At 39.9% G+C, this 25,285-nt stretch overlaps 1 protein-coding gene across 2 annotated transcripts in view; it reads left to right on the top strand.

Moving 5' to 3' along the window:
• The window catches only part of sgcz (sarcoglycan zeta), a 728,908-nt gene that overhangs the window by 88,325 nt on the left and 615,298 nt on the right, over positions 1 to 25,285 (top strand). The window contains exon 2 of one of the 2 annotated variants that reach the window (XM_078398107.1): positions 9,598 to 9,718. The exons of the other annotated variant lie outside the window; for it this stretch is intronic. Within the exon in view, the coding sequence (XP_078254233.1) occupies positions 9,698 to 9,718 (21 nt within the window). The 5' untranslated portion in view covers positions 9,598 to 9,697. The remainder of the gene's footprint in view (positions 1 to 9,597; positions 9,719 to 25,285) is intronic. 2 annotated transcript variants of the gene reach the window in all.

Genomic DNA, 25,285 nt, shown 5'->3' on the forward strand with positions numbered 1-25,285 from the left:
TGGAAGACTGGAGGGTGGCAAATGTTGTGCCTCTTTTCAAGAAGGGCTGCAGGGAAAATGTTGTGAACTATAGGCCGGTGTGCTTAACATCTGTAGTTGGAAAGTTACTAGAGTATTCTGAGGGATAGGTTATATAGGCATTTGGATGGGCAAGGGTTAATTAGGGATAGTCAGCATGGTTTTGTATGCGGGAGGTCGTGTCTCACAAATCTGATTGATTTTTTTGAAGACGTGACCAAAAAGGTCGATGAGGACAGAGCTGTAGATGTGTAATACGGACTTCAGTAAGTACATGGACTTCAACAAGGTTCCGCACGGCAGGCTGCTCGGGAAGGATAGATCGCATGGGATTCAAGGAGAGATAGCTTAATGGATAGCAAATTGGCTCCATGAAAGGCAGTAGAGGTTGATGGTGGAAGGTTGCTTTTCGGACTGGAGGCCTGTGACTAGTGGTGTGCCTCAGGATTTGGTGCTGGACCCTTTACTGTTTGTCATCTACATCAATGATTTGGATGAGAACATACAGGGCAAGATTAGCAAGTTTGCTGATGATAGAAAAATGAGTGGCATCACAAAAAGCTGGAGTAACTCAGCGGGTCAGGCAGCATCTCGGGAGAGAATGAATGGGTGACATTTTGGGTCGAGACCCTTCTACAGACTGATGTCAGGGGGGGTGGGACAAAGAAAGGATGTAGTTGGAGACAGGAAGACAGTGGGAGAACTGGAAAGGGGAGGGGAAGAGAGGGACAGAGGAGCTATCTAAAGTTAGAGAAGTCAATGTTCATACCGCTGGGGTGTAAGCTGCCCAAGCAAAATTTGAGGTGCTGTTCCTCCAATTTGCGGCAGGCCTCACTATGACACCGAAGGAGGCCCATGACAGAAAGGTCAGACTGGGAGTGGGAGGGGGAGTTGAAGTGCTGAGCCACCGGGAGATCAGGTTGGTTAAGGCGGACTGAGCAAAGGTGTTGAGCAAAACGATCACCGAGCCTGCGTTTGGTCTCGCCGATGTAGAGAAGTTGACATCTGGAACAGCGGTTACAATAGATGAGGTTGGAGGAGGTGCAGGTGCACCTCTGCCTCATCTGGAAAGACTTGGGTTACTCCAGCTTTTTGTTTGGGTCCTTGGATGAAGTCGAGGGGGGAGGTAAAGGGACAGGTGTTGCATCTTGGTTTTGCAGATAGTGAACATGGTTGTGAAAGATAACAGCAGGATCTGGATCGATTTATTCACAAAATGCTGGAGTAACTCAGCAGGTCAGGCAGCATCTCGGGAGAGAAGGAAGGAATGGGTAAGATTGATCAGGTGGGCTGAGGAATGGTTGATGGAATTTAATACAGAGAAGTGTGAGGTGTTGCATTGTGGGACGTTGAAAAAGGGCAGGACCTACACAGTAAATGGTAGGCCTCTGGGTAGTGTTGTAGATCAGAGGGATCTAGGAGTACAGGTGCATAGTTCCCTGAAGGTTGATTCGCAGGTAGATAAGGTGGTCAAAGAGGCTTTTGGCACTTTGGCCTTCATCAGTCAGAGTATTGAGTCTAGAGGTTGGAAGGTCATGTTGCAGTTGTATAAAACATTGGTGAGTCCGCATTTATAATATTGTGTTCAGTTCTGTGCACCATGTTATAGGAAAGATATTGTCAAGCTTGAAAAGGTTCAGAAAAGATTTACGAGGATGTTGCCAGGACTTGAGTGTGTGAGCTATAGGGTGGGGTTGAGTAGGCTGGGTCTCTATTCCATGGAGCGCAGGAGAATGAGGGGGGATTTAATAGTGGTGTACAAAATCATGAGAGGAATAGATCGGGCAGATGCACAGCATCTCTTGCCCAGAGTAGGGGAATCGAGCACCAGAGGACATAGGTTCAAGGTGAAGGGGAATAGATTTAATAGGAATCCGAGGGGTAACTTTTTCATTAAAAGGGTGGCGGGTGTATGGAACAAGCTGCAGAGGAGGTAGTTGTGGCTGGGACTATCCCATTGTTTAAGAAACAGTTAGACAGGTACTGTACATGGATAGGATAGGTTTGAAGGGATATGGACCAAGCACAAGCAAGTGGGACTAGTGTAGCTGGAACAGTGTTGGCAAGTTGGGCTGAACGGTCTGTTTCCACACTGTATCACTCTATGACTCGAAAGATTATTGATCCCAAAGTGGATTTCTGATGAGTACCACAATTTATTTCGGCTCAGTTTTGAAACAATGCTGCTCACCACTACTCTCTGGTTTCTTTCTCTTCACTGGTTTCAAATGGACGCTGCCACTGTGCCTTTAATTATACCTGCATCATGTCACTCCTAAGCCTATTACTTGAATAAAATAAGTTAATCGATCATCCTAGATGATTAGAGCTGGCAACTTTCGTGTTAACAGTGGGATTTCTTTTAAAGGTTTAATTGAACGTTCAAATATATACATCATGATCATTAAAGTACCGCAGAATTATTAATTTACCAATTTTTAGCAACAGAATTTTAAATTATCAGAAGGTCATGAGCCACGATATTACTGTTCTATTTTACACCACATTCTTTCCTTACCATTTATTATCTTCAGAAATTAAAATTTTATTTGGTATCCATGCAGTATATGGGAACAGTGGCATTTGGTCTCTTTACTGTTTGCATAACACAGTTTGATTTTGCTGCATTTATGAGCAACATATTGCCTGGTTCACCATGAATAGGTGCTGGAAATTTGCGAGAGTTGTGAAATCTGCTGATGACAGCAACTCATGTGGCCCGTTTGATGGATATGAGAGATTGTTAATATTCCAAGGGATTTGAATCGATGTAAGTAGCTGAGAAAATAATGAATAGAATACAGATTTTCTTCTTGGAATTTTTTATGTTTAACATAATTAATAATTGATAATGAACTCAGTGCTTCATGTAGTTGTGGAATGTTAATAATAATAATAATAATACATTTTATTTATATAGCGCTTTTCATATACTCAAAGACGCTTTACAGAGATTTTGAGAACATAGGGAAATTAATAAATAGATAAATAAGTAAATAAATAAATGAACAGAGAAAGGAGACAGTAGGTGAGGTGACCTTCAGTGGTTGAAGGCAGTACTGAACAGGTGAGACTTCATTTCATGTTGCCATTGTTTGAATGGCCATTGTTTGAAATTTACGGGTGACAAAAGAATTCTCGTTGTTTGTAAAAAAAATTGTTTTTTTACATGCTATCATTTAAATATTTTGTAAATCCTTTGTAACAGAAGATCCCAATTAAGAATAGTTTTAGAAATGGAGAACCCAATAAATGTGTTGTTTTTTTTTCCTTTACCGGACTCTGTATCAGGGTACGGTTACACAGTCAATAGACGCCTAGCTGTAATTCAATAAACAATAATATGTTGTTTATTCAATTACAAGTAGGCCTCCTGACAAAATACATGCAATTGTCACTAAGTTTGTGCTGAACAATTGAATTTCCGACAACATTCCCTCCACTTCATGCCCCCTCCCTCCCCAACCCTTTGTTTCCCAACCTGGATCTTTGGAACAGCTTAAAGCCTACCGCAAAGAGGAACATTTTTTTTTAAAGGAGAGAATTATCTAGAACAGTAAAAAAGGAAGATGTTGGCAACTTTGCCAATAGATCTTCGTCTTGCATGACAAAGCAGAAAAGAGTTGAAATGTATATTTTATCGGAATGACATTCAGAAATATTGCCAACATTTTTCTGAGAAATGTCAGCAGTTCCAGGTAGAATTATTGCCATTTCTTCATGAAACCATTGTTGGGACTCTTGCACAATTATGTGTGATCAGAGGAATGCTGAGATTCCTGAGAGGTGTTTGGAAGTGATTTCCACACAGAATTATTGGCCGTTTGATCACCGCATTGGTTCCAGATGTATTCAGGAAAATTGTTGCCTAAAGTTGCTGCAGGAAAATACAAGTCCAGCGAACAGGGGGGAGGCGAGTCCATATCATTTTGCTAATGACTTCCAGGCCAATATCATATTGTGTTTAAGAATGACGAAATGAAGAAAGCCCCTTTAATACGTATGTGTGGTATGTTCTGAAAGAAATGTTGCGAATATTTTGATTTTTTTGGAATTGAGACAATAAGAAAATGCCTCCCTTTGGAACTGCTTTTCAATGCATTTCCTGCTCTTGTTAATGCAGACGATTTTGAATCTGTTTTCTTTAAGCTTGCTATTGCTAATGGTTGTGTCACATTAGAAAGTCTAGGTACAATTGAGCCCTGGCTCTAAGGAATATGTTACTTTCTCACTTTGATTTATTTAAAGAAATCTGTGTGGTAAGTGCGCTTTCACATTGCATTCTCTCATGGGAAAAATAAATGGACTTTGCGTGTATAAATGCAAATAAATAATCTGAGACAAGTATTAGTTCATGAATCAACAATGAATCAATAATGAAGTAAATCATGAACAATGAAGCATAATTAAACATTTTGAAGACAAATGAGACAATACTTAAATGCAGGCTCTTTTCTCAGTAGCTAATTCACAGACTGAATATATCATCAGCATGGATAAAGGTAAGATTCTTATATTCATTTCAAGTCATGTGGTTTTGCACATTTGTGGTGTGTGGGAATCCACATGTCATAACCAAAAAAGATAAGAACAGTGAGAGGTAGTCAGCTATAGAAACATTCCTTCGGTGTATGGCCCAGTTTAAAGGATAGGGAGAACTCCATAGAAATATCTCGAAAAATGTTCAGTAACCGAAGTAGTAATGAATGACATATTATCATATCATCATATCATATATATACAGCCGGAAACAGGCCTTTTCGGCCCACCAAGTCCGTGCCGCCCAGCGATCCCCGTACATTAACACTATCCTACACCCACTAGGGACAATTTTTACATTTACCCAGCCAATTAACCTACATACCTGTACGTCTTTGGAGTGTGGGAGGAAACCGAAGATCTCGGAGAAAACCCACGCAGGTCACGGGGAGAACGTACAAACTCCTTACAGTGCAGCACCCGTAGTCAGGATCGAACCTGAGTCTACGGCGCTGCATTCGCTGTAAAGCAGCAACTCTACCGCTGCGCTACCGTGCCTCACCCTAAGTATCATTACAGGCAGTGCAAGTATAAATATGCTGCACCTTTTCTTAACTTTAAATATATATCTTATCCCAAGAATACATACCACAGATATTAGGCTCACTGGTTCATAGTTCCCAGGCTTTTTTACTGCTTTTTAAAAATAGGGGCACAATATTAACCATCCTCCAGTTGTCCAGCATCTCACCCATATTTAATGATGATTTATTTATCTCAGCTATGGCTCTTGCACTTTCTTCTCTAGCTTCTCACAGCATTCAGATACATCTATGATCAAGCCCAGGAGGTTTATCTACCTTCATAACCCCCAGGATATCCAATACCTCCTTGACCATAATACCGTGTGCCCTCAAGACATCTCCATTAACTGTAGCAAGTTCCCTGACCTTTGTTTTTCTCAATCCCTAGTCTTCATGTTTTTCTCAAATAAGTATAGCTAGTGGTATGTACTCTATTGGGATGTTAGTTTGTATAATATTATATTGTAATTTCACTGAAGTTGAAAGTTTCATCACAAATATGTGGCTTAATTAAATGGCAATGATTTCATGCTTAACTGTTAGAAAGGTTCTGTGTTGTGTCAATTGTTAAGGTACAAATGGAGCTAACATTGAACCATATTGTTCTGTTCAGGTATCTTACCAAGGATTTATTGTGTTGAGTTGCTCATGCATTTTCAAGGTTTCGGTCAGATATTTTCTCTGAGTGTGGACTTGAAAATTGTGCCAAACCTTCATATTTATCTAGTTGTTTGTGAGCTTCTTGTCAATACCAGCGAGTTCAACACATTGCACACCTACCTATTCTTGATTGGGTTTTAATGAGCTGAAAGAAAAGAATTTGCAGAGGTATGGGGAGAGAGCAAGAGAGTGGACCACTAGGTTAAATCTATGTAGAATCAATATTATTTGGTATGCTGAATGGCTCCCTGTACAGTAATCATTCTGGGCCTGTGATATTGTCACATCCGCATGTAATATATTAAATTCATCAATCACAATGTTATTAATAGCTCAAAATGCCACTGCGCCAATATGATATGTTAACCATATAGATGTTTCTGATAGTACACATTGTAAAAGAAAATGGTGAAGAGTAAAGAAAATTATTTACAGTGCAGTCAGAAAGTATTCAGACCACTTCAATTTTTCCACATTTTGCTACATTACAGCCTTATCTTAAAATGGATTAAATTCATTTTTTTAAATCATCAATCTACATACAATACCCCATAATAAAAAAGCGAAAACAGGTGTTCAGAATTTTTTGCAAAGTAATTAAAAAGAAATAACTGAAATATCACATTTACATAAGTATTCAGCCCCTTTGCTATGACACTCAAAATTGAGCTTATGTTCATCCTGTTTCCATTGATTATCATTGAGATGTTTCTACAACTTGATTGGAGTCCACCAGTGGTAAATTAAATTGATTGGACATGATTTGGAAAGCCACACACCTGTCTATATAAGGTCCCACAGTTGACAGTGCATGTCATAGCAAAAACCAAGCCTTGAAGATGAAGGAATTGTCCGTAGACATCTGAGACAGGATTGTGTCGAGAAACATATCTGGGGAAGGGTATAATAATAATAATGCATTACATTTATATAGCGCTTTTCAAACACTCAAGGACGCTTTACAGGAATTTCTAGAACATAGAGAAGAAAATAAATAGATAAATAAGTAAACAAACAGAAAAAAGGAGACAGAAGGTGGGGTGACGGTCAGTGGTTGAAGGCAGTGCTGAACAGGTGAGACTTCAGTGATGTTTTGAATGTGGTGAGTGAGGAGGAGTCTCTGACGGTTTGGGGTAGTGAGTTCCAGAGGGCGGGAGCAGCGATGGAGAAAGCCCTGTCCCCCCAGGATCTGAGTTTGGTCCGGATGGGGGGGGACAGGAGGTTGGCGGCAGCAGAGCGGAGGGTGCAGGTGAGTGTGTCTGTGGAGGAGGTCAGTCAGGTAGGATGGGGCCAGGTTATGGAGGGCTTTGTAGGTCATGAGGAGGATTTTGTACTGGATTCTCTGGGGGATGGGGAGCCAGTGGAGCTTGTAAAGGACGGGGGTGATATGGTCACGGATCGGGGAGTGGGTGAGTAGACGGGCAGCGGAGTTTTGAATGTATTGAAGTTTACTGATGATTTTTGAGGGTGAGCCATAGAGGAGGCTGTTGCAGTAGTCCAGACAGGAGGTGATGAAGGCGTGGATGAGGGTTTCTGCATCTGTGGAGGAGAGGGATGGACGGAGACGGGCGATGTTTTTGAGGTGGAAGAAGGCTGTCTTGGTGATGTGTTTGATGTGTTTGTCGAAGGAGAGGGTTTGATCAAAGATGATTCCAAGATTCCGGATGTGAGGGGAGGTGGATACTGGGAGACCATCAATATTGAGGATGAAGTTTTGGATGGATTTGGTGAGCGTTTTTGGACCAATGATGATGATTTCGGATAAAACAATTTCTGCAGCATTGCAGGTCCCGAAGAGCACAGTGGTCTCCATCATTCTTAAATGGAAGAACTTTGGAACCACCAGGACTCTTCATAGAGCTGGCCACCCGGCCAAACTGAGCAATCGGGGGAGAAGGGCCTTGGTCAGGGAGGTGACCAAGAGCCCGATGGTCACTCTGTCAGAGCTCCAGAGTTCCTTTGTGAAGATAGGTGATCTGCAGCATTCCACCAATCAGGCCTTAATAGGAGAGTGGCCAGACAGAAGCCACTCCTCAGTAAAAGGCACATGACAGCCCGCTTGGAGTTTGCCAAAAGGCACCTAAAGGACTCTGAGACCAAGAGAAACAAGATTCTCTGGTCTGATGAAACCAAGATTGAACTCTTTGGCCTGAATGCCAAGTGACACCGCTCACCACCTGGCCAGTACCATACCTACGGTGAAGCATGGTGATGGGGATGTTTTTCAGCGGCAGGAACTGGGAAACTAGTCAGGATCGAGGGAAAGATGAACGGAGCAAAGTACAAAGAGATCCTTGATGAAAATGTGTTCCGGACCTCGGACTGGGGCGTAGGATCACCTTCCAACAGGGCAATGACCCTAAGCACACAGCCAAGACAATGCAGGAGTGGCTTCATGACAAGTGTGTGAATGTCTTTGAGTGGCCCAGCCGGAGCTTGACAGGATCAAACCTGATCGAACATCTGTGGAGGGACCTGAAAATAGCTGTGCATCGACGTTCCCCATCCAACCTGATGGAGCTTGACAGGATCTGCAGAGAAGAATGGGAGAAATTACCCAAATACAGGTGTGCCAAGCTTGTAGTGTCATACCCAAGATGACTTGAGGCTGTAATCGCTGCCAAAGATGCCTCAACAAAGTACTGAGTAAAGGGTCTGAATATTTATGTAAATGTGATATTTCAGTTATTTCTTTTTAATTACTTTGCAAAAATTTCTAAACACCTGTTTTCACTTTTTTATGATGTAGTATCGTGTGTAGATTGATAATTTAAAAAAAAATCCATTTTAAAATAAGGCTGTAACGTCGCAAAATGTGGAAAAAGTGAAGGGGTCTGAATACTTTCTGAATGCACTGTATATAGTGTGTTTTCTAATGTGAGTTGCTTTCGTAAGTTCATTTGATTTTTAATCTTAAGATTGTCCATGTGTTTTTTTTAGAATAGTTTTTTTTACATCCGTGGACTGTCAAATGTGAATCAGAAGTTAGAAATTGCATTGTTGTTTTGAAACTGCTCATGAGTAACACGCTTGGAGATAAACTAATACATTTTATATTTCATTTAATTTTATAATGCAGCAATTTTTTCTCTAGCTTCCCACAACATTCTTAGATATATCTGATCAGGCCTGGGAGATTTATCTACCTTCATATGCCCTAGGACATCCAATACCTCCTGACTGTCCTCGAGACATCTCCATTAACTGTCTCAAGTTCTTCAGCCTTTTTTGTTTTTCTCCATCCATAGTCTTCATGTTTTTTTATCAATAAGTATAGCTAGGAGTCATTAATCAGAAGTCAGAAATTGCATTTTTCATTCCAAACTGCTCATGAATAGTGGGCATGAAGATAGACTAATACATTTTATCTTTCATTTAATTTTCATAATGCAGCCAATATTTGGTGTAGCATTCCTGTCTTTGGATCAGAAACTGTAAGCTGCAATGTCTTGTCAATTCTGGAGGCTGGGAATGGTAATTCTGCTTCTAAATTTTGGCTTGAGTTCCATTGAGAAACTTTTGTTCAGTGACTTTGTTTTTGTTTCCATCAGCCCTCGTGATGTGGGTTGTGTAAACTCACCATCATCATTTTCCTTTTAGACAGTCAGTTTTGATCTTCATTTGCTAATTTCCTCAGAAGGCCAACATTTTGCTGGTGCTTGTAGATGTGGATGAATTTCATCATCAGTGGCTGCCTTCACCAAGAGGCAGTTATTGAGTTGTGGGAAGTGGTTTGTGTTTTCCATGATCTCATTGTGGACCTTTATTATCAGAGCTTGGTGCAACAGGACAGATCGGTAGAGCATATTTGTTTTGCGAATATCTGGTAAAAGGTGCATTTTATATCCATTTTCAGTCAATTATAACTTGGGGCTCTGCTGCAATTGTGCCCATTCAGAAGCGCTGTCTGCACGCGACAGCTCGGTGATCGAGGTTGAAGTGAGCTTGATTCTGAAATGGAGGAGAAGGTTGAACAGGTACCTATTTATATATGAACTCCAGTAATTGTTTACATGCACAGTATTGTGGCAGTAACATAGCATTCCATGCCGAGATTAGATCTGTTGTAGATCTCTATGTAGCCTTTGTGCTGTCCTTTTGTAGCCACTGGATAAGGCAGACAAATTTGAAAAGGATACTCCGCAGTCCCTCTTGGTTGATGGAATTGAAGTTTTTTGTAAAGTTGTCATCTGATGAAGATCATATCTGCTTTGCATCGATGTATGGAATCCACACTCCTTGTCTGTGATGAATATGTTGTTGAGTGTATGATGTTACCCCAGATTATTGAGAACTTGGTGATGATTGTTGAGTTCATGTGATGATTGATAAATGCAAGACCATGGGAGCAGATTATACCTCGTTTAGCTCTAAGCATGATGTAGAGGATCTTCATGTGCAAAATCCAGCTGCATTTCCACAGCTGGAAAGCAAAGGACATCTAACAGGATCACAAAGTTGCTGTGTGGGCTGGCATGACCAACATGATGTGGGTGGGTACTCTTTGAGGTGGTGCACTCTTTCCACCATATACAATGGGATTCTGTGTGTTCCTCATATATGGACATTGGCTCCCAATATTATCTTGACTGCACAGTGTCACACAACATGTAAACAGACCCTTTGGCCCAATTTGCCCACGCCGACCAGAATGTCCCCTCTAATCTAATCCTATTTGTCAGCATTTGGCCCATATTCCACTAAACCTTTCTTATCCATGCATTTATGCAAATGTCTTAAATGTTTTCATTATATCTGCCTCTACTTCTGCTGACAGCTCGTTCCATATACCCACCATCCTCCGTGTTAAAAAAAAGTTGCACCTCATTCTTAATTCCCCTACCACAGAGAAAAGACTGTGCATTCACCTTGTCTATTTCCCTCATGATTTTACACATGTCTGTTATCACCCTTCATTTTCCTGTGCTCTAAGGAATAATGTTCTAGCCTGCTCAACTTCTTGTAGCTCAGACCTCATGTCTTTCTCTGTGGTATAAACAGGGGAAACATATTCATAAATGCCCTTGCCCGTCTCCTGCGGCTCAATGCATAGATGACCCACCTTGGTTTGTGAGGGACCATATTCTCTCTAGAGTAACTTACTTTCCCTTATAAAATCTTATTGCATTCTAGTTACTCTTATCTGCCAAAGCTCTTTTAAACTTCCTGATTTGCTCAAGTCTGCTCCTAAATCCCCTATACTCCTCCAGGGATGCACTTAATCCCAACTGCATATACCTGACCCATGACTCCTTTTTTTCTGACCAGACCTTCAATTTCTCTCATTATCCAGGGTTCCTTACACCTACTTGCCATGGCCACCTCTCCAACAGGTGCTTGAACTCTCACCATCACACTTCCAAAAGGAGCACAATTCTCTGGCATTTATTTGCCAGCAAACAACCTGCACCAATGAATTCTTGCAACTTCCTGTCTAATACCATCAAACGTGGCCTTGGCCTAGTTCAGACGTTTATCTTGTGGACCCACCCTGTCTTTTTATCCATAACTGTTTTGAAGCTAATAACAACCGTTGTCATGGGTGCCAAAAGACTCACCCACTGACACTTCAGTCACTTGCCCTTGCCAAGTTCCCAAAGAGGAGGTCAAACTTTGCCCACTCCTTTATAGAGCTCTCACCTATTGCCTGAGGATCCTTTCTGGATCAAACTTGCCAAATTCCACCCCAGCTAAGTGCTTTGCACTATGGAACTCCCAGTCTATTTTGGGAAAGTTAAAATCCCCTACTATGACAACCTTATTAGTCTTGCAGCTGTCTGCAAATCCCAGCATATGTGTTCCTCTAATTCTCGTTAACTAATTGAGGGCCTATAGTACAATCATTCTGCTTTTCTTATTTCTCAGCTCCACGCATATACCCTGATTGGACAATCAGTAATGTCATCTTAGACCGCTGCTGTGATGTTCTCCCTAATCAATTAAGCAACTCCCCCACTTTTGCCCCCATCAATCTCACCTGTAGCACCTGTAGCCTGGAAAATTAAGCTGCCAGTCCTGTCCCTCCCTTAGCCAGGTTTCTGAAATGGCTAGAAGTCCCAGCCTCACAAATCTATGCATGCCTTAAATGTCAGGCCTTTGGCGTTGAAATAAAAACAATTTATCCAACTGTCTTTTCTTGCTCCCTGCCGTGCTCCTGCCTGTCCTGTCTATTGAACTTGCTATCATTGCCTCTGTATCGACTTACAGCCTCTCACCAGCCTTACTCTTGTATTGGATCCCATTCCCCTGTCAATCCAGTATAAACACTCCCGAGTAGCCTGTCAAGATATTGATCCTCCTCTATTTCAGTTGCAACCCATTCTCTTTGTACAGGTTACCTCTGCTGCAGAAAAGATTCCAATGATCTGCTCCTTGCACCAAATCCTCAAACACACATTCATCTGTCCTATCTTCCTGTTCCTACCTTCATTAACACATGGCCCAATACTAATTCTGGGATTGCTGACCTTGAGATCTTTTTCAACCTTTTTGCCTAACTTCCTACATTTATTCCTCAGGACCTCATCCCTTTTCTTAACAATGCCATTTATGTCAATGTGCACAACGACGTCTGGCTGTTAATTTCCCCCCTTGATAATGTTCTGCAGTTGCTCCACGACATCCTGGACCTGGCACCAGTGAGTGAGCACACCTTCCTGGGGTCCTATTTGTGACCAAAGAATCTCCTGTCCATACTCACTAACTATCGAATCTCCCATCACCATAGCCCTGTCTGACTTCACCATTTCCTAACGTGCTTCAGAGCTATCTTTCCCACTTGTAGCATTCATGGTTTAGGAATTCTCAAGAGTCAGTGGGAATTTTTCAAGGAGTACACTTGATACAGGTGTACCTTTGAGTACACTCTTGAATCTTTCCCTCTTGCCCCTGGTTATCCGTTCCTTCGACAGAGCTTTGAATAGATTGTCTGTTTCGGAGGCTTTATGTCAGGCATGTGCATGACAGCCTGCTCGGCAGAGCTGATTGTATGAAACTAAATCTTCAATGATGAGAGTATTGGCCTAGGAGAGGATGATATTGTTAGTTTTCTTAAATTTTTCAGTGCATTCAGACCATTTTGCAGAGAGAGTTTTTGGTGGAATCCTTTGAGTGCGTTGAGGTACCGTTCAGAAGGAGTTTGGGTCTAAAAATCGCAGGTTTCAGCAGACCAGGATCCACTCCTGCCCACTAGACTATGAGCTTGTGGCTTAGTCTGAGGTTTTGACCTTTAAACAGCCTTTTCCTCAACTGACCAAAGGCAGTGAATTTCATCACTGTGCTCACTGAGATGTAGTTTCTAACATAAGTGATCCACATATTGTTGGAGGGTGGTGTTTTACAGCAAATGGCAGGTCCGTAAATGACTTTTAACCTGTGGACATTGTGTGTAAGGCCCATCCACTTGTATGCTTCAGTGAACGAGTCAACGGCAGATTGGAGGTCAGCCTGTAATTGCATATAAATGCAATGCAGTCTGCACACTGCAACATGGGCCCTGAGGCAATGGTGACTTTGGTTCTGGAATCCCATTCACGCAGGAATTTATCTCCTTCCATAAGCAAAATTTGTGGGAGGTGAGCTTTGGCTCTGTAAAGATTGAAGAAAGTTTAGGGATAGTACGACAGCCTTGTTTGATGCCCATCTTCACTGAGATTGGTTCTGTTGCATTTCACAATAATGATTTGCAAGCCATCATAAAGCAATTGTAGGATTTGTCAATCTTGCTGATGAGTGGTATACAATAGAAACAAAAGTTTTAAATGCATTGTGTTATGAAATTCAACTGGAACTATGGGAAGCCTTTGCACTCATAAATATTGGGAGCAATGGATTAGTTTACTTCTAACACCATCTCTATCTCAGCTCAATTCCTTCAAGCATAAAATTCTGTATAATATAGAAAAAAACGTAATTGTTTGCATAATTGGTCTAAGAATCAATGAACATATTTCTTTCAGCCATCTCTTGTGAGAGCTTGCCCAATTTATATAATTGCTCTTCATAATCTTGTTGCTCTTTTTTGTATTCTTTTCATAGCTGTAGTATTCTTCCTTTGCTTTGGTGGCCAGAACTGTGTGTATTTACAACAATGATTTATAAAATGGCAGAATAATTATGTGCAACATTGATGCTTTGATATATTCCTAAATATGATCTGATTTTCACCACTATCTATCATTTTTGCAACATTTTCAATCAGATAACTTTCATTTTCATGAATTTTAATTACCACAAAAAATATGTCTTTTCCCAATTTTTTAATATACATTGAAATTCTTCTACAACCATTCTGCCTAGTTTATAGGTGTAATCAAATGATTGCTTTCCATTTTACATAACCTTCTGTTCTCCAAGAGAGGAGCACAAAGATATTAAACCAATGCTGACAATGATTTTGATTTCACTTGTAAGTTGAAAATCATAAGCAACATCAGACTGAGACTCTCAATCAAATATTCTATAAATAAACATAACGCATAAGATTGTTATAAGATTTTTTGCTTTATTCAGGTATACTGGATATGAGCAAAAATACATGATTTATGTTAACATTCAAATGACGTGAGAAGCTATGTGATTCAAATGTTTCTTGACATGTGATTCAAATGTTTGCAATCTTTCTTCATTTCCTACAATGTTCAATTTTTAATGGATTTGCTTTGATCTTATTACATAAATTATCCTATTTCTAATAAAAAGAATTAAAAAATAACATTGATGGAAGGTTGTGATTGTGAACAGCCATTCTACTATCTTTCCAAAAGTTCAGAGCAAGATAACAGCAGCATAAATTGCATTTTGCACAATATTCATCTCACTTTAGATTGCTCACATATGTAAATGTCTGGGTTTTTTTCCACATTTTTACAGATTTATAAAATCTCATGGAGCTAATTTTCCTGTCCAGTTGCGAATACTTTTCCAATGTACTGCAGCAGCTTGTTCTGCACTCCCATTAAAGAAAATTGGTGTGAACTTTAGTGACACCATGAATTTTCTAATTGGCATAGAGTTTACCATTTAAATGAAATATTTGGCTTGATCATGGTTACACTTTAGCATGAAGGAAAATTATTGTTTATCACATGGTAAATATATGGCCTTTATGATAAAAAAAAATAGGCTTTCATTAGTTTCACATGGACTACACCTACAGAGATTTACCAAACTTTCTCGAAGGAGACATCCCTTGTTATCCAACATCATGGTTTGTCACTTATGTAAACTCAAACACTGAATTGCTTTTTTAAAATGTAGAAAATACTATTTTATATAACAATCAGATAGTTAATTTTTTTGTTTCTTTTGATGCTGAGGAAGAGTTGGAACTTAAAAAAAACTGATAGATTTAACTTAGAAAAAGAAAAAAAAACATGCTGTTTCATCTCAGTGCTGAAAGAAGACACACAGATATGGAGTAACTCAGTGGGTCAGGCAGCATCTCTGGAGAAAAGCTATAGGTGACAGCGCATTTGGATAGCAGTAAAGGATTGGTTCAAGTCAGCATGGATTTATGAAGAGGAAATCTGCTTGACTAATCTTCTGGAATTTTTTGAGGATGTGACAAGTAAAATGGATGAAGCAGAGACAGTGGGTGTAGTGTATCTAGAAAGCCGTTAATAAGGTCTCTCACGGGAGATTGGTGAGCAAAATTAGAGCACATGGTATTGGAGGTAGGGAATTGACATGGATAGAGAATTGGTTGGCAGACAGGAAACAATGAGTAGCAATAAACGGGTCCCTGTCAGAATGGCAGGCAGTGGCGAGTGGGGTGCCATAAGGCTTGGTGCTGGGGCCGCAACTATTTACAATATATATTAATGATTTGGATGATGGAATTAAAAGTAACACTAGCAAATTTGCAGATGACACAAAGCTGGGTGGCAGTGTGAACTGCGAAGACGATGATAGGAGGTTGCAGGGTGACTTGGATAGGTTGAGTGAGTGGGCAGATGCATGGCAGATGCAGTATAATAATGTAGATAAATGTGAGGTTATCCACTTTGGCGGCAAAAACAAGGAAGCAGATTATTATGTCAATGGTGTCAGATTAGAAAAAGGGAAATGCAACGAGACCTGGGTGTCTTTGTACACCAGTCACTGAAAGTAAACATGCAGGTACAGCAGGCAGTGAAGAAAGCTAATGGTATGTTGGCCTTCATAACGAGAGGATTTGAGTGTAGGAGTAAAGAGGACCTTCTGCAGTTGTGCAGGGCCCTAGTGAGACCACATCTGGAGTATTCCTAATTTGAGGAAGGACATCCTTGCTATTGAGGCAGTGCAGCGTAGGTTCACGAGGTTAATCCCCGGGAAGGCGAAAGATTGGAAAGACTGGGCTTGTATTCACTTGAATTTAGAAGGATGAGAGGGGATCTTATAGAAGCGTATAAAATTATAAAAGGACTGGACAAACTAGATGCAGGAAAAATGTTCCCGAATTTGGGGGACTCCAGAACCAGGGGCCATAGTCTAAAAATAAAGGGGAGGCCATTTAAAACTGAGATAAGAGAAAAACTTTTTCAGCCAGAGAGTTGTGAATTTGTGTAATTCTCTGCTACAGTAGGCAGTAGAGGCCAATTCACTGGATGAATTTAAAAGAGAGTGAGATAGAGCTCTAGGGGCTAGCGGAATCAAGGGATATGGGGAGAAGGAAGGCACAGGTTACTGATTGTGGATGATCAGCCATGATCACAATGAATGGCGGTGCTGGCTCAAAGGGCCAAATAGCCTCCTCCTGCACCAATTTTCTATGTTTCTATGTGACGTTTCGGGTCAAAGCCCTTCTTCAGACATGGCCAGACATCAGGGAAATGCAGCATCTTTCAATAATTACTCTCCTATTCACTCAAAAATAAGTTTGACTTTTAAAATCGTAAATTCTTTCACCTTTCCGCATGGTCCTGGCATCATAAAAATGTAGGTCAAGAATTTAATTTTTAACATGGCAGCACAAAGTCTATTTTTAAAACAGGAGGCATGGTAACCAATTGATCTGAGAGATGCTCCAGAGTTTCTCAATCCTGCCATACCATGCAGTCTGCATGTGAGAATGCAGTAGAACTACTTTATCTTCTGAACTGGGTGTGGATACAACCTTTGTTGTTTTAAAGTGACTTTATGGGGAGTGGGATGCAACTTTACTCAAGGCTAGGAAATGATACCATTTAAATAAGGCCTCAATAGAGTGGATGTGGAGAGGATATTTCCACTAGTTGGAGAGTTCAGGACCAGAGGCCATAGCCTCAGAATAAAAGGATGTAACTTTCGAAAGATGAGGAGGAATTTCTTTAGTCAGTGGGTGGTGAATCTGTGGAAATTATTGCCACAGAAGACTGTGGAGGCCAAGTCAATTGATATTTTTAAGGCAGGGATTGATAGATTCTTGATTAGTATGGTTATTACAGTGGAAAATGTGAAACGTTCCCCTCTTGCATGTGGTGCATTAATGCAACAGGGTTTTTAAAAGTTTTTGAATAAAAGGTGTCGCAATCTGATGCAAAATTGAGCATCCAATATAATATAATTGAAAGTATATTGCTTTTAACATGTGAAACGTCACCTATCCAGGTTCTCCAGAGATGCTGCCTAACCCGCTGAGTTACTCCACAACGTGTTTATTTGATTGGGAACTGCAGGCTAGATTCAGTTGGTAACAGTCACTGGCAAATAATATGCCCCCTCCCCTCTTCACTCCACCCTCCAACAAGTCTACATTCAGGGTTACGTTTCAACTGAAGTGCTACATTTGTATTGATCAGCAGGCAACACAAAGGTTTGTACCAGGTTCAGCTGGTGCACATTTCAGCTGCATGCTTATTTTCCAATGCTAGCCATTGCAGCAATTAAGCTTGTACTGTAACACTGCCTTAACCTTTAACTTCTTTCTGTAAATATGTCGTCAATCTTGTTTGAATTGGACAGAGCAATACTCTGGTCAAGATAATCATGATTGCTTCAAATGACCTTGTTTTTCTTTTCCTTTGTGAATATATTGATATTTCTTTTTTAATGAACTTGTTCTGTTGTTGAATGTGCTTCATTGCATTTAAGCTCTCGTGATGACCTTGATGCAGTACAGCACGTTTAAAAATGATAAGCTGTTTACCTGTGACTAAGAAAGTCATTTTCTGTCACTTTCCCTCATTCCACATTCGAGGAGAGAACATTACTGATAATAAACCTGACAAACATTGCAATCTATCCTACTTTACAGATCTTTTTTTTGGGGGGGGGGAAGTTTAATGGAAAGAGGAAGAATGAATTTGCATTTATATAATACCTTACATAACAGCACAATGTAGATAGCAACATCTTTTCAAAACAAAGTTAACATTTCAGGTTGATTCCTGTCCTTCGTTACAACTACTGAAGGGAGGTCATTAACCTGAAATATTTACAGTGCTCTTTGCTCCATGGATGCCAACTGACCTGTTGAATATTTCCAAAATGTTCAGCATTTGCAGTTTTTGCTTTTTGATCGTGCAGTGATAGCTGGTTTCCAAGGAGACTGAAAGGCATTGAGCTATTTTAGTGGTCCAGAATAGGGAAATGCTGTCAAAAGCTCAGTCATGAAAACCTGTTTATCACATGAAAATGTCTGCTTTTATTGTAATATCTAGCAATCTCTATAAGATAATTATCCAAAAAAAAGCTTTTGTAAAAGCTTATCCTGAAAGCTTATTCTTACATATCAGCTGTAAAGCAATTTTCATCGGAGAGTTCAAAATGGCTTCGTATTTGTTAAAGCTGTTTGGTGCATTTTGCAACTTTGATATATAATCCCACGCCTCCAAAATACTTTGAGAATATGTTACTCAGACTCACTGTTCAATGCCAATGTTTTTGCGAGGCTCTGTGATGTAAATTGGAAATGGAGGATTTGTGTATTGTGCTTTACGGGAATAAAACAACTCATTACTTAAAGTTAATTCAAAGTTATTTTTTGTAAACAAGTGATCACAATAAAGCATGCTAATTGTTCCATAGAGAAATGACATATTTCTCATTTTGGGTTTCTTTTATAGTTTAAAAAAAAAGAGAAAGTGCTGGAGTAACTCAGAGGGTCAGGCAGCATCTCTGGAAACATGGATAGGTGACGTTTCAGTTCGGGACCCTTCCTCAGACCCATAAAGAAGGTGATCTGAAGGGTCCTGACCTGAAACATCACCAATCCATGTTATCTAGAGATGTTGACAGACCTGTTGAGTTACTCCAGCACTTTGTGTCTTTTTTGTAAACCTGCACTTCACTGTTGTTTCTTCTTCTTTTGTAATTTATTGTTCTCTAGATTCTCTTTCTATGGATATTATTTCCTTTGGCAACAATTTTGCAATTCTTCATTAGTGTCTGTTCTGCATGTTCATCGACATAGTGAGCATCAGTAGGTCTTTTAGCTGTGTGGAGTATTTCCCTAGAGCAGGAGATGTAGACAGTCTTTTCAGCGTTCAATGTTGGTTTGTCATTTGCTTCACAGGCACTGAGATTTTACATTTTCTTTGGCTCAGTGGAAATTTGGCGAAACAGATTGCCTTCTCTTATTGTCCTCTGATTATAACCTTGATGATTTCAAATTACCACCAAAGTTTTGAAGAGAATATTTCTTCCACTTTCCGAACATTTCTTTGACAGTTACAATATTCCTGCTGGAATAAACCGAATACTGTGTAAACTCTAGACCATCCCAGCTTATCACAGTAAATTGAACACTGTCACAGTACTTCTAGATTTTATTCCTCCACCCCATTTTCTCTCCTACTTTTTTTAATGGAAAATGAAATGTTAAAATCTAGAGTGGAAAAAAATGAAGACAGTATTACTGCAGCAGCAATTGAAAGCAAAAAGACGGCGGAGAAGTTGGATGCCTTGGAAAACTATAGCAGGAGAAATAATGTTAAAATTGTTGGTTTGCCAGAGGGAGTGGAGGGGGAAGACCCAATTAACTTTTTTCAAGATTGGATAGTGACCACTCTGGGAATAGATAAACAAGGTCCGATGGAAATAGAAAGAGCACATAGGGCTCTAAGACCGAAACCCTTGGCTAATCAAAAGCCAAGATCTGTGTTGATTCAATTTTTAAGATACCAAGATCGAGAATTGGTTTTCAAAACAGTCGGGAATAATATAAGAGAGGGAAAACCAATAGAACATGAAGGCACTAAAATAATCTTTTACCCAGACATCAGTAATGCCTTGTTGAGCAGAAAAAAAGAATTTAATAAGGCCAAAAATATTCTATGGAAGAAAGGCTATAAGTTTATTTTACTGCATCCGGCTACTTTGAAGATTATGATCAACACTGGAGAAAATAATTTTTTTAAAGACTTTGTCAAAGCAGAAGAGTATGCGGAAGAATTGCCATCGGGAAATGCTTAAGAAGATTCATGAATGATTGATTATTAATAATATCTGTATACTATAGAGGGGATTAACTGTATTAAGGATTGTTAATTTTTAGAAGTACTTGATATATCGGGGGGGTTGGAGAATGTGGATGCTCCACCATAATCATGGGCACAAGTGTGGTGCGGACCACACCTCGTATAATAGAGGGGGGTAATGTTGCTAATCTATTTATTAACAACATTAGAGGGAGGGTCTATTTCTCTATCTTTCTTATTTCTTTTCTGTTTTTATACCTGGACTATGGAGGGGAGCACACTGAAATACGGCACAATGTAAATACCGGAAGAGGTATCAAGGTAAGGAAAAAGGAAAAAAAAAAAGAAAAGGAAAAAAAAAAAAAGGAATGAATGGATAACACATTAAATTTTTTAAGCTATAATGTGAATGGGTTAAATGGACCGATAAAAAGGAAGTGAATTTTAACACAGATGAAAAAATTGGAAGTAGATATAGCTTTCTTGCAAGAAACATATCTAACGGAAAAAGAGCATCAAAAGTTAAAGAGAGATTGGGTAGGAAGTATGGTCGCATCTTCTTTTAACTCAAAAGCAAGAGGGGTTGCGATCCTATTTAAGAAAACGCTACCAATTAAGATACAAAATATTGTAAGTGACCCAGTAGGTAGATTTGTAATGGTACATTGTCAAATTTTCTCAGAATTGTGGACCTTAATGAATATATATGCACCAAATATAGATGATGAGAAGTTTGTGCAGGGTACCTTTTTAAATCTGGCGGAAGCACATGAAAATATATTGATAGGGGGAGATTTCAATTTTTGTTTAGACCCAGTAATGGATAGATCATCAAGGACAACGACAAGGACAAGAGCAGCGAAGACAACCTTGAATTTAATGGACAATTTAAATTTAATAGATGTTTGGAGGAAAAGCCATCCCAGGGAAAGAGACTACTCCTTTCATTCCAATAGACATGATACATATTCTAGAATAGATCTATTTTTGATTTCAGCTCAATTAAGGGGTAGAATAATACAAATAGATTACAAGGCTAGATTGTTATCGGATCACTCACCATTATTAATGAAAATTACGATGCCAGATAAAGAACAGTTAGTCTATAGATGGAGACTCAACTCTTTACTATTGAAAAGGCAAGACTTTTGTGATTTTATTCGAGGACAAATTGAATTATTTTTGGAAACAAATTTAAATTCAGTTGATGATAAATTTATTGTATGGGATGCAATGAAGGCTTATTTGAGAGGCCAAATTATAAGCTACTCATCTAAGATAAAGAAAGACTATAGGAAGGAATCTGAAAGATTAGAAAAAGAAATCACCGTATTAGAAAAAGACTTACAGAAAACTTCTTCAGATATGAAAAAAACACAACTTGCAAATAAAAAATTTCAATACAATACTTTACATACTTACAGAACAGAAAAACTAATATTACAAACTAACCAAAGATATTATGAATTAGGAGAAAGAGCGCACAAGGTATTGGCATGGCAACTGAAAGAAGAACAAATATCAAGAACAATAAATTCAATTAGAACAGATCAAAACATTATTACTTATAAACCTAGAGAAATCAATGAGGTATTTAAGCAATTCTACACTAATCTGTACCATTCTGAATCTGAAAAGGATGAAATTAAGATAAATAATTTTTTATCCAAGATACAATTACCAACAATCTCTAATGAGGAGCAGATGGGACTAAATGCCTCCTTTACTTTGAGAGAGGTGGAGGAAGTATTATATTCTTTACCAAGTAATAAATCTCCAGGGGAAGATGATTTCCCGCCTGAGTTCTATAAAAAATTTAAAGATTTGTTGTTACCAGTATTTATGGAAGTGATACATCAAGCGGAAAAAACTTCTACATTACCAGAATCCTTCTCACTGGCAATTATAATCCTGATTCACATATGTTGACTTATTTTCTTTGTAACGTGTAAAATGAAAGAAAATTATTTTGAAGACTTGAAAATTATTTTGAAGACCAGAAAATCAAGCAAAGGTTCATGAAATAACTCTGTAGATTTCCAAGAGCCATAAGATTTTTAACATTCTGAGATTCTTTGGTATTGATGTGACAAAGTAATTTCACTTCAAATTGGAGCACTGTGGAACACTTAATGGTGCTGCAATCATGCCAAAGTCTGCAGCCATATTGCCATACTCAATTGAGTGAAAGCTATTTCCAGTACTTAAAGTAAGGAAGCTTTTAGCAATCTGAAACCATTACTGCCGATCAGAATGGATCGCGGAGAGTTTAAAATTGTGTTTAAGCAGAAGTTGCAGAGAGAAACAAAAAACTTAACCAGAGAGAACATGTTACTCTGATTCTGATATATTTTGTCTCAGTGTTCCAGCCTGTAGAAATATCAGCAAAAGGATCCCTGACTGAAGAAATTACAAACACATTCGCTGCATAAAATAATTAATCCAATGGAAATATGTGAATTTAAATTCCTTGACATTATACATGTTTTAGGTGGCTCCCCATTTTATTAAGTGCCTTCTGATCAGACTTGGTTCAGTGGAGTATACTTTGGTGAAACAAAGAACTGCAGATGCCGGTTAATACACAAAAGGACACAAATGCTGGAGTAACTCAGCAAGTCAGGCAGCATCCCTGGAGAACATGGAAAGGTGATGTTTTGGATCAAGGCCCTGCTTCAGATCAATTCAGCATTCTTTATTCTTGGATCTGAGGACATTCACAAATCCAACACCTGTGAAATCAGCATATATTGGAGCAGTACTGCTTGTTGGGGATGTTAGACAAAATGCTGGAGTAACTCGGCGGGACAGGCAGCATCTCTGGAGAGAAGGAATGGGTGACGTTTCGGGTCGAGACCCTTCTTCAGACTTGTGGATGTTGTCTATCAGACAGAACGATATACTATAGGTACATCTAACCTCTCCAATAGATGTAAAAGACTCTAAGCACAGTAACGAGAAGCAGACGTCTCTCCCAGTGTCATAACCTCAGCTGATTACTTGTTGCAGAGTTTAATGTTCACCTGTCTGGGTTCTACCTGCCACATTACTCCTTTCCAGCCTGACGTCTGAGACTCTTTGCAAAATCAGCAATGTCAGATTGTCTAAGATAACCAAGCCAGCAATTGTGGTGCAAACTAAATCATGGCATACACTATGGCTGAATGCCTGGTGCTCAAAATTAACAGCTGTCTGAATGGTGGCAGCCAAGCAATGTCCCCATGGAAGGGGGACAATTATAGTAGAAAATCACATTGGGTAGCACATTTCAAATAGCATGTATGTCACTGGTAGAGATAAAAATAATGCAATCTTAAAATTAGAATAAAAATTAAGCATAAAACATTGGCATAAATCTTGCATGACAGCAGACTGTTCTACCATGGGAAGGGGCATGTAACCCGAGGTTCAGTAAGGAGCCATTAGCTTGAAGCACATTCCAATTAAAAACATATTCTGCGAAGACTCTGTCTATATTAAGATGAATGAAATGTGTATCACTCTGTACTGGTTAAAAGGCTAGGCTATCGATTATTGTGGCTGATTATGTCATCGGAACAATTCTGCCAGGAAAAGACTCATTGGAGGAAATGATAAAGGACTAAGAAAAATATATTTTGAGCGAATACATCATCTCCAGGTTTAAGCAAGCTTCTGGAACAACATGACGGATCCATACATGTGCATCGAAGAGCATCAAGCAAGTCAGGCAGCATCCTTGGAGACCCCAAAATATGCCACCTGCTATTAACTCTACCTTTTCAGTTATTGCATCATTACACTATTTTTGGTTGCACATTAAGGATCTTGATCGAAGGTAGACACAAAATGCTGGAGTAACTCAGCGGGACAGGCAGCATCTATGTAGAGAAGGAATGCGTGACGTTTTGGGTCGAGACCCTTCTTCGGACTGATGTCAGGGAAGTGGAGATAAAATGTAGTTGGAGACAGTAAGACTGGTAAGAGAACTGGGAAGGGGAGGGGATGGAGAGAGAGGGGAAGCAAGCGCTATTTGAAGTTAGAAAAGTCAATATTCATACCGCTGGTGTGCAAGCTACCCAAGCAAAATTTGATGTGCTGTTCCTCCAATTTGCGCTGGGCCTCATTCTGACAATGGAGGACAAAAAGGTCACTGTGGGAATGGGAGGGGGAGTTAAAGTGTTTAGTAACCAGGAGATCAGGTAGGTTTAGGCAGACTGAGCGTAGTTGTTCAGCGAAACGATCGCAGAGCCTGCCCTTGGTTTCACCGATATACAGGAGTCCACACCTGGAATAGCAGATACAGCAGATGAGGTTAGAGGAGGTGCAGGTGAACCTGTGCCTCTCCTGAAAAGACTGTCGGGGTCTTTGGACGGAGTTGAGGTATAGGGTTAAGTGTTGCATCTCCTGCGGTTGTAGGGGAAAGTACCTGGGGAGGGGGTGGTTTGGGTGTGAAGGGACGAGTTTGTCAGGGAGTTGCGGAGGGAACGGTCTCTGTGGAAAGCAGAAAGGGGTGGAGATGGGAAGATGTGGCTAGTTGTGGGATCCCTTTGGAAGTGGCGAAAATGTTGGAGGATTGTGTGCTGCATGCGACGGCTGATGGGGTGGAAGGTGAGGACAAGGGGGACTCAGTTCTTGTTGTGAATGAGGGGAGGGGGACTCTGTCCTTGTTGTGAATGAGGAGCCCAAGTGCAGATCTGTGGGATATCGAAGAGACCCTAGTGAGAGCCTCATCTATAATGGAAGAGGGGAACCCCCGTTCCCTAAAGAATGAGGACATCTCCGATGACCTGGTATGAAACACCTTATCTGGGGCACAGATGCGGCGTAGACAGAGGAATTGGGAGTAGGGATCTTGATCGGTTGGATAGGTAGGATGAGGAATGGTTGATGGAATTTAATACAGAGAAATGTGAGGGAACACTAACATGTACATTTCCCCGGTGTGGTGTAAATTTCCCCGGTGTGGGATGAATAAAGGAATATATTATTATTATGTGCAGGACCTACACAGTGAATCGTAGGGCTCTGGGGATGTTTTAGAGCAGAGGGATCTATGAGTACAGGTACATAGTTTGTTGAAATTAGCATTACTGGTAGATAGGGTGGTCCATAAGGCTTTTGGCACATGGGCCTTCATTCGTCAGTGTATTGAGTATAGAAGTTGGGAGGTCATGTTGCAGTTGT

This window comes from Rhinoraja longicauda, chromosome 1, assembly GCF_053455715.1.
Source record: "Rhinoraja longicauda isolate Sanriku21f chromosome 1, sRhiLon1.1, whole genome shotgun sequence".
NCBI lineage: Eukaryota > Metazoa > Chordata > Chondrichthyes > Rajiformes > Arhynchobatidae > Rhinoraja > Rhinoraja longicauda.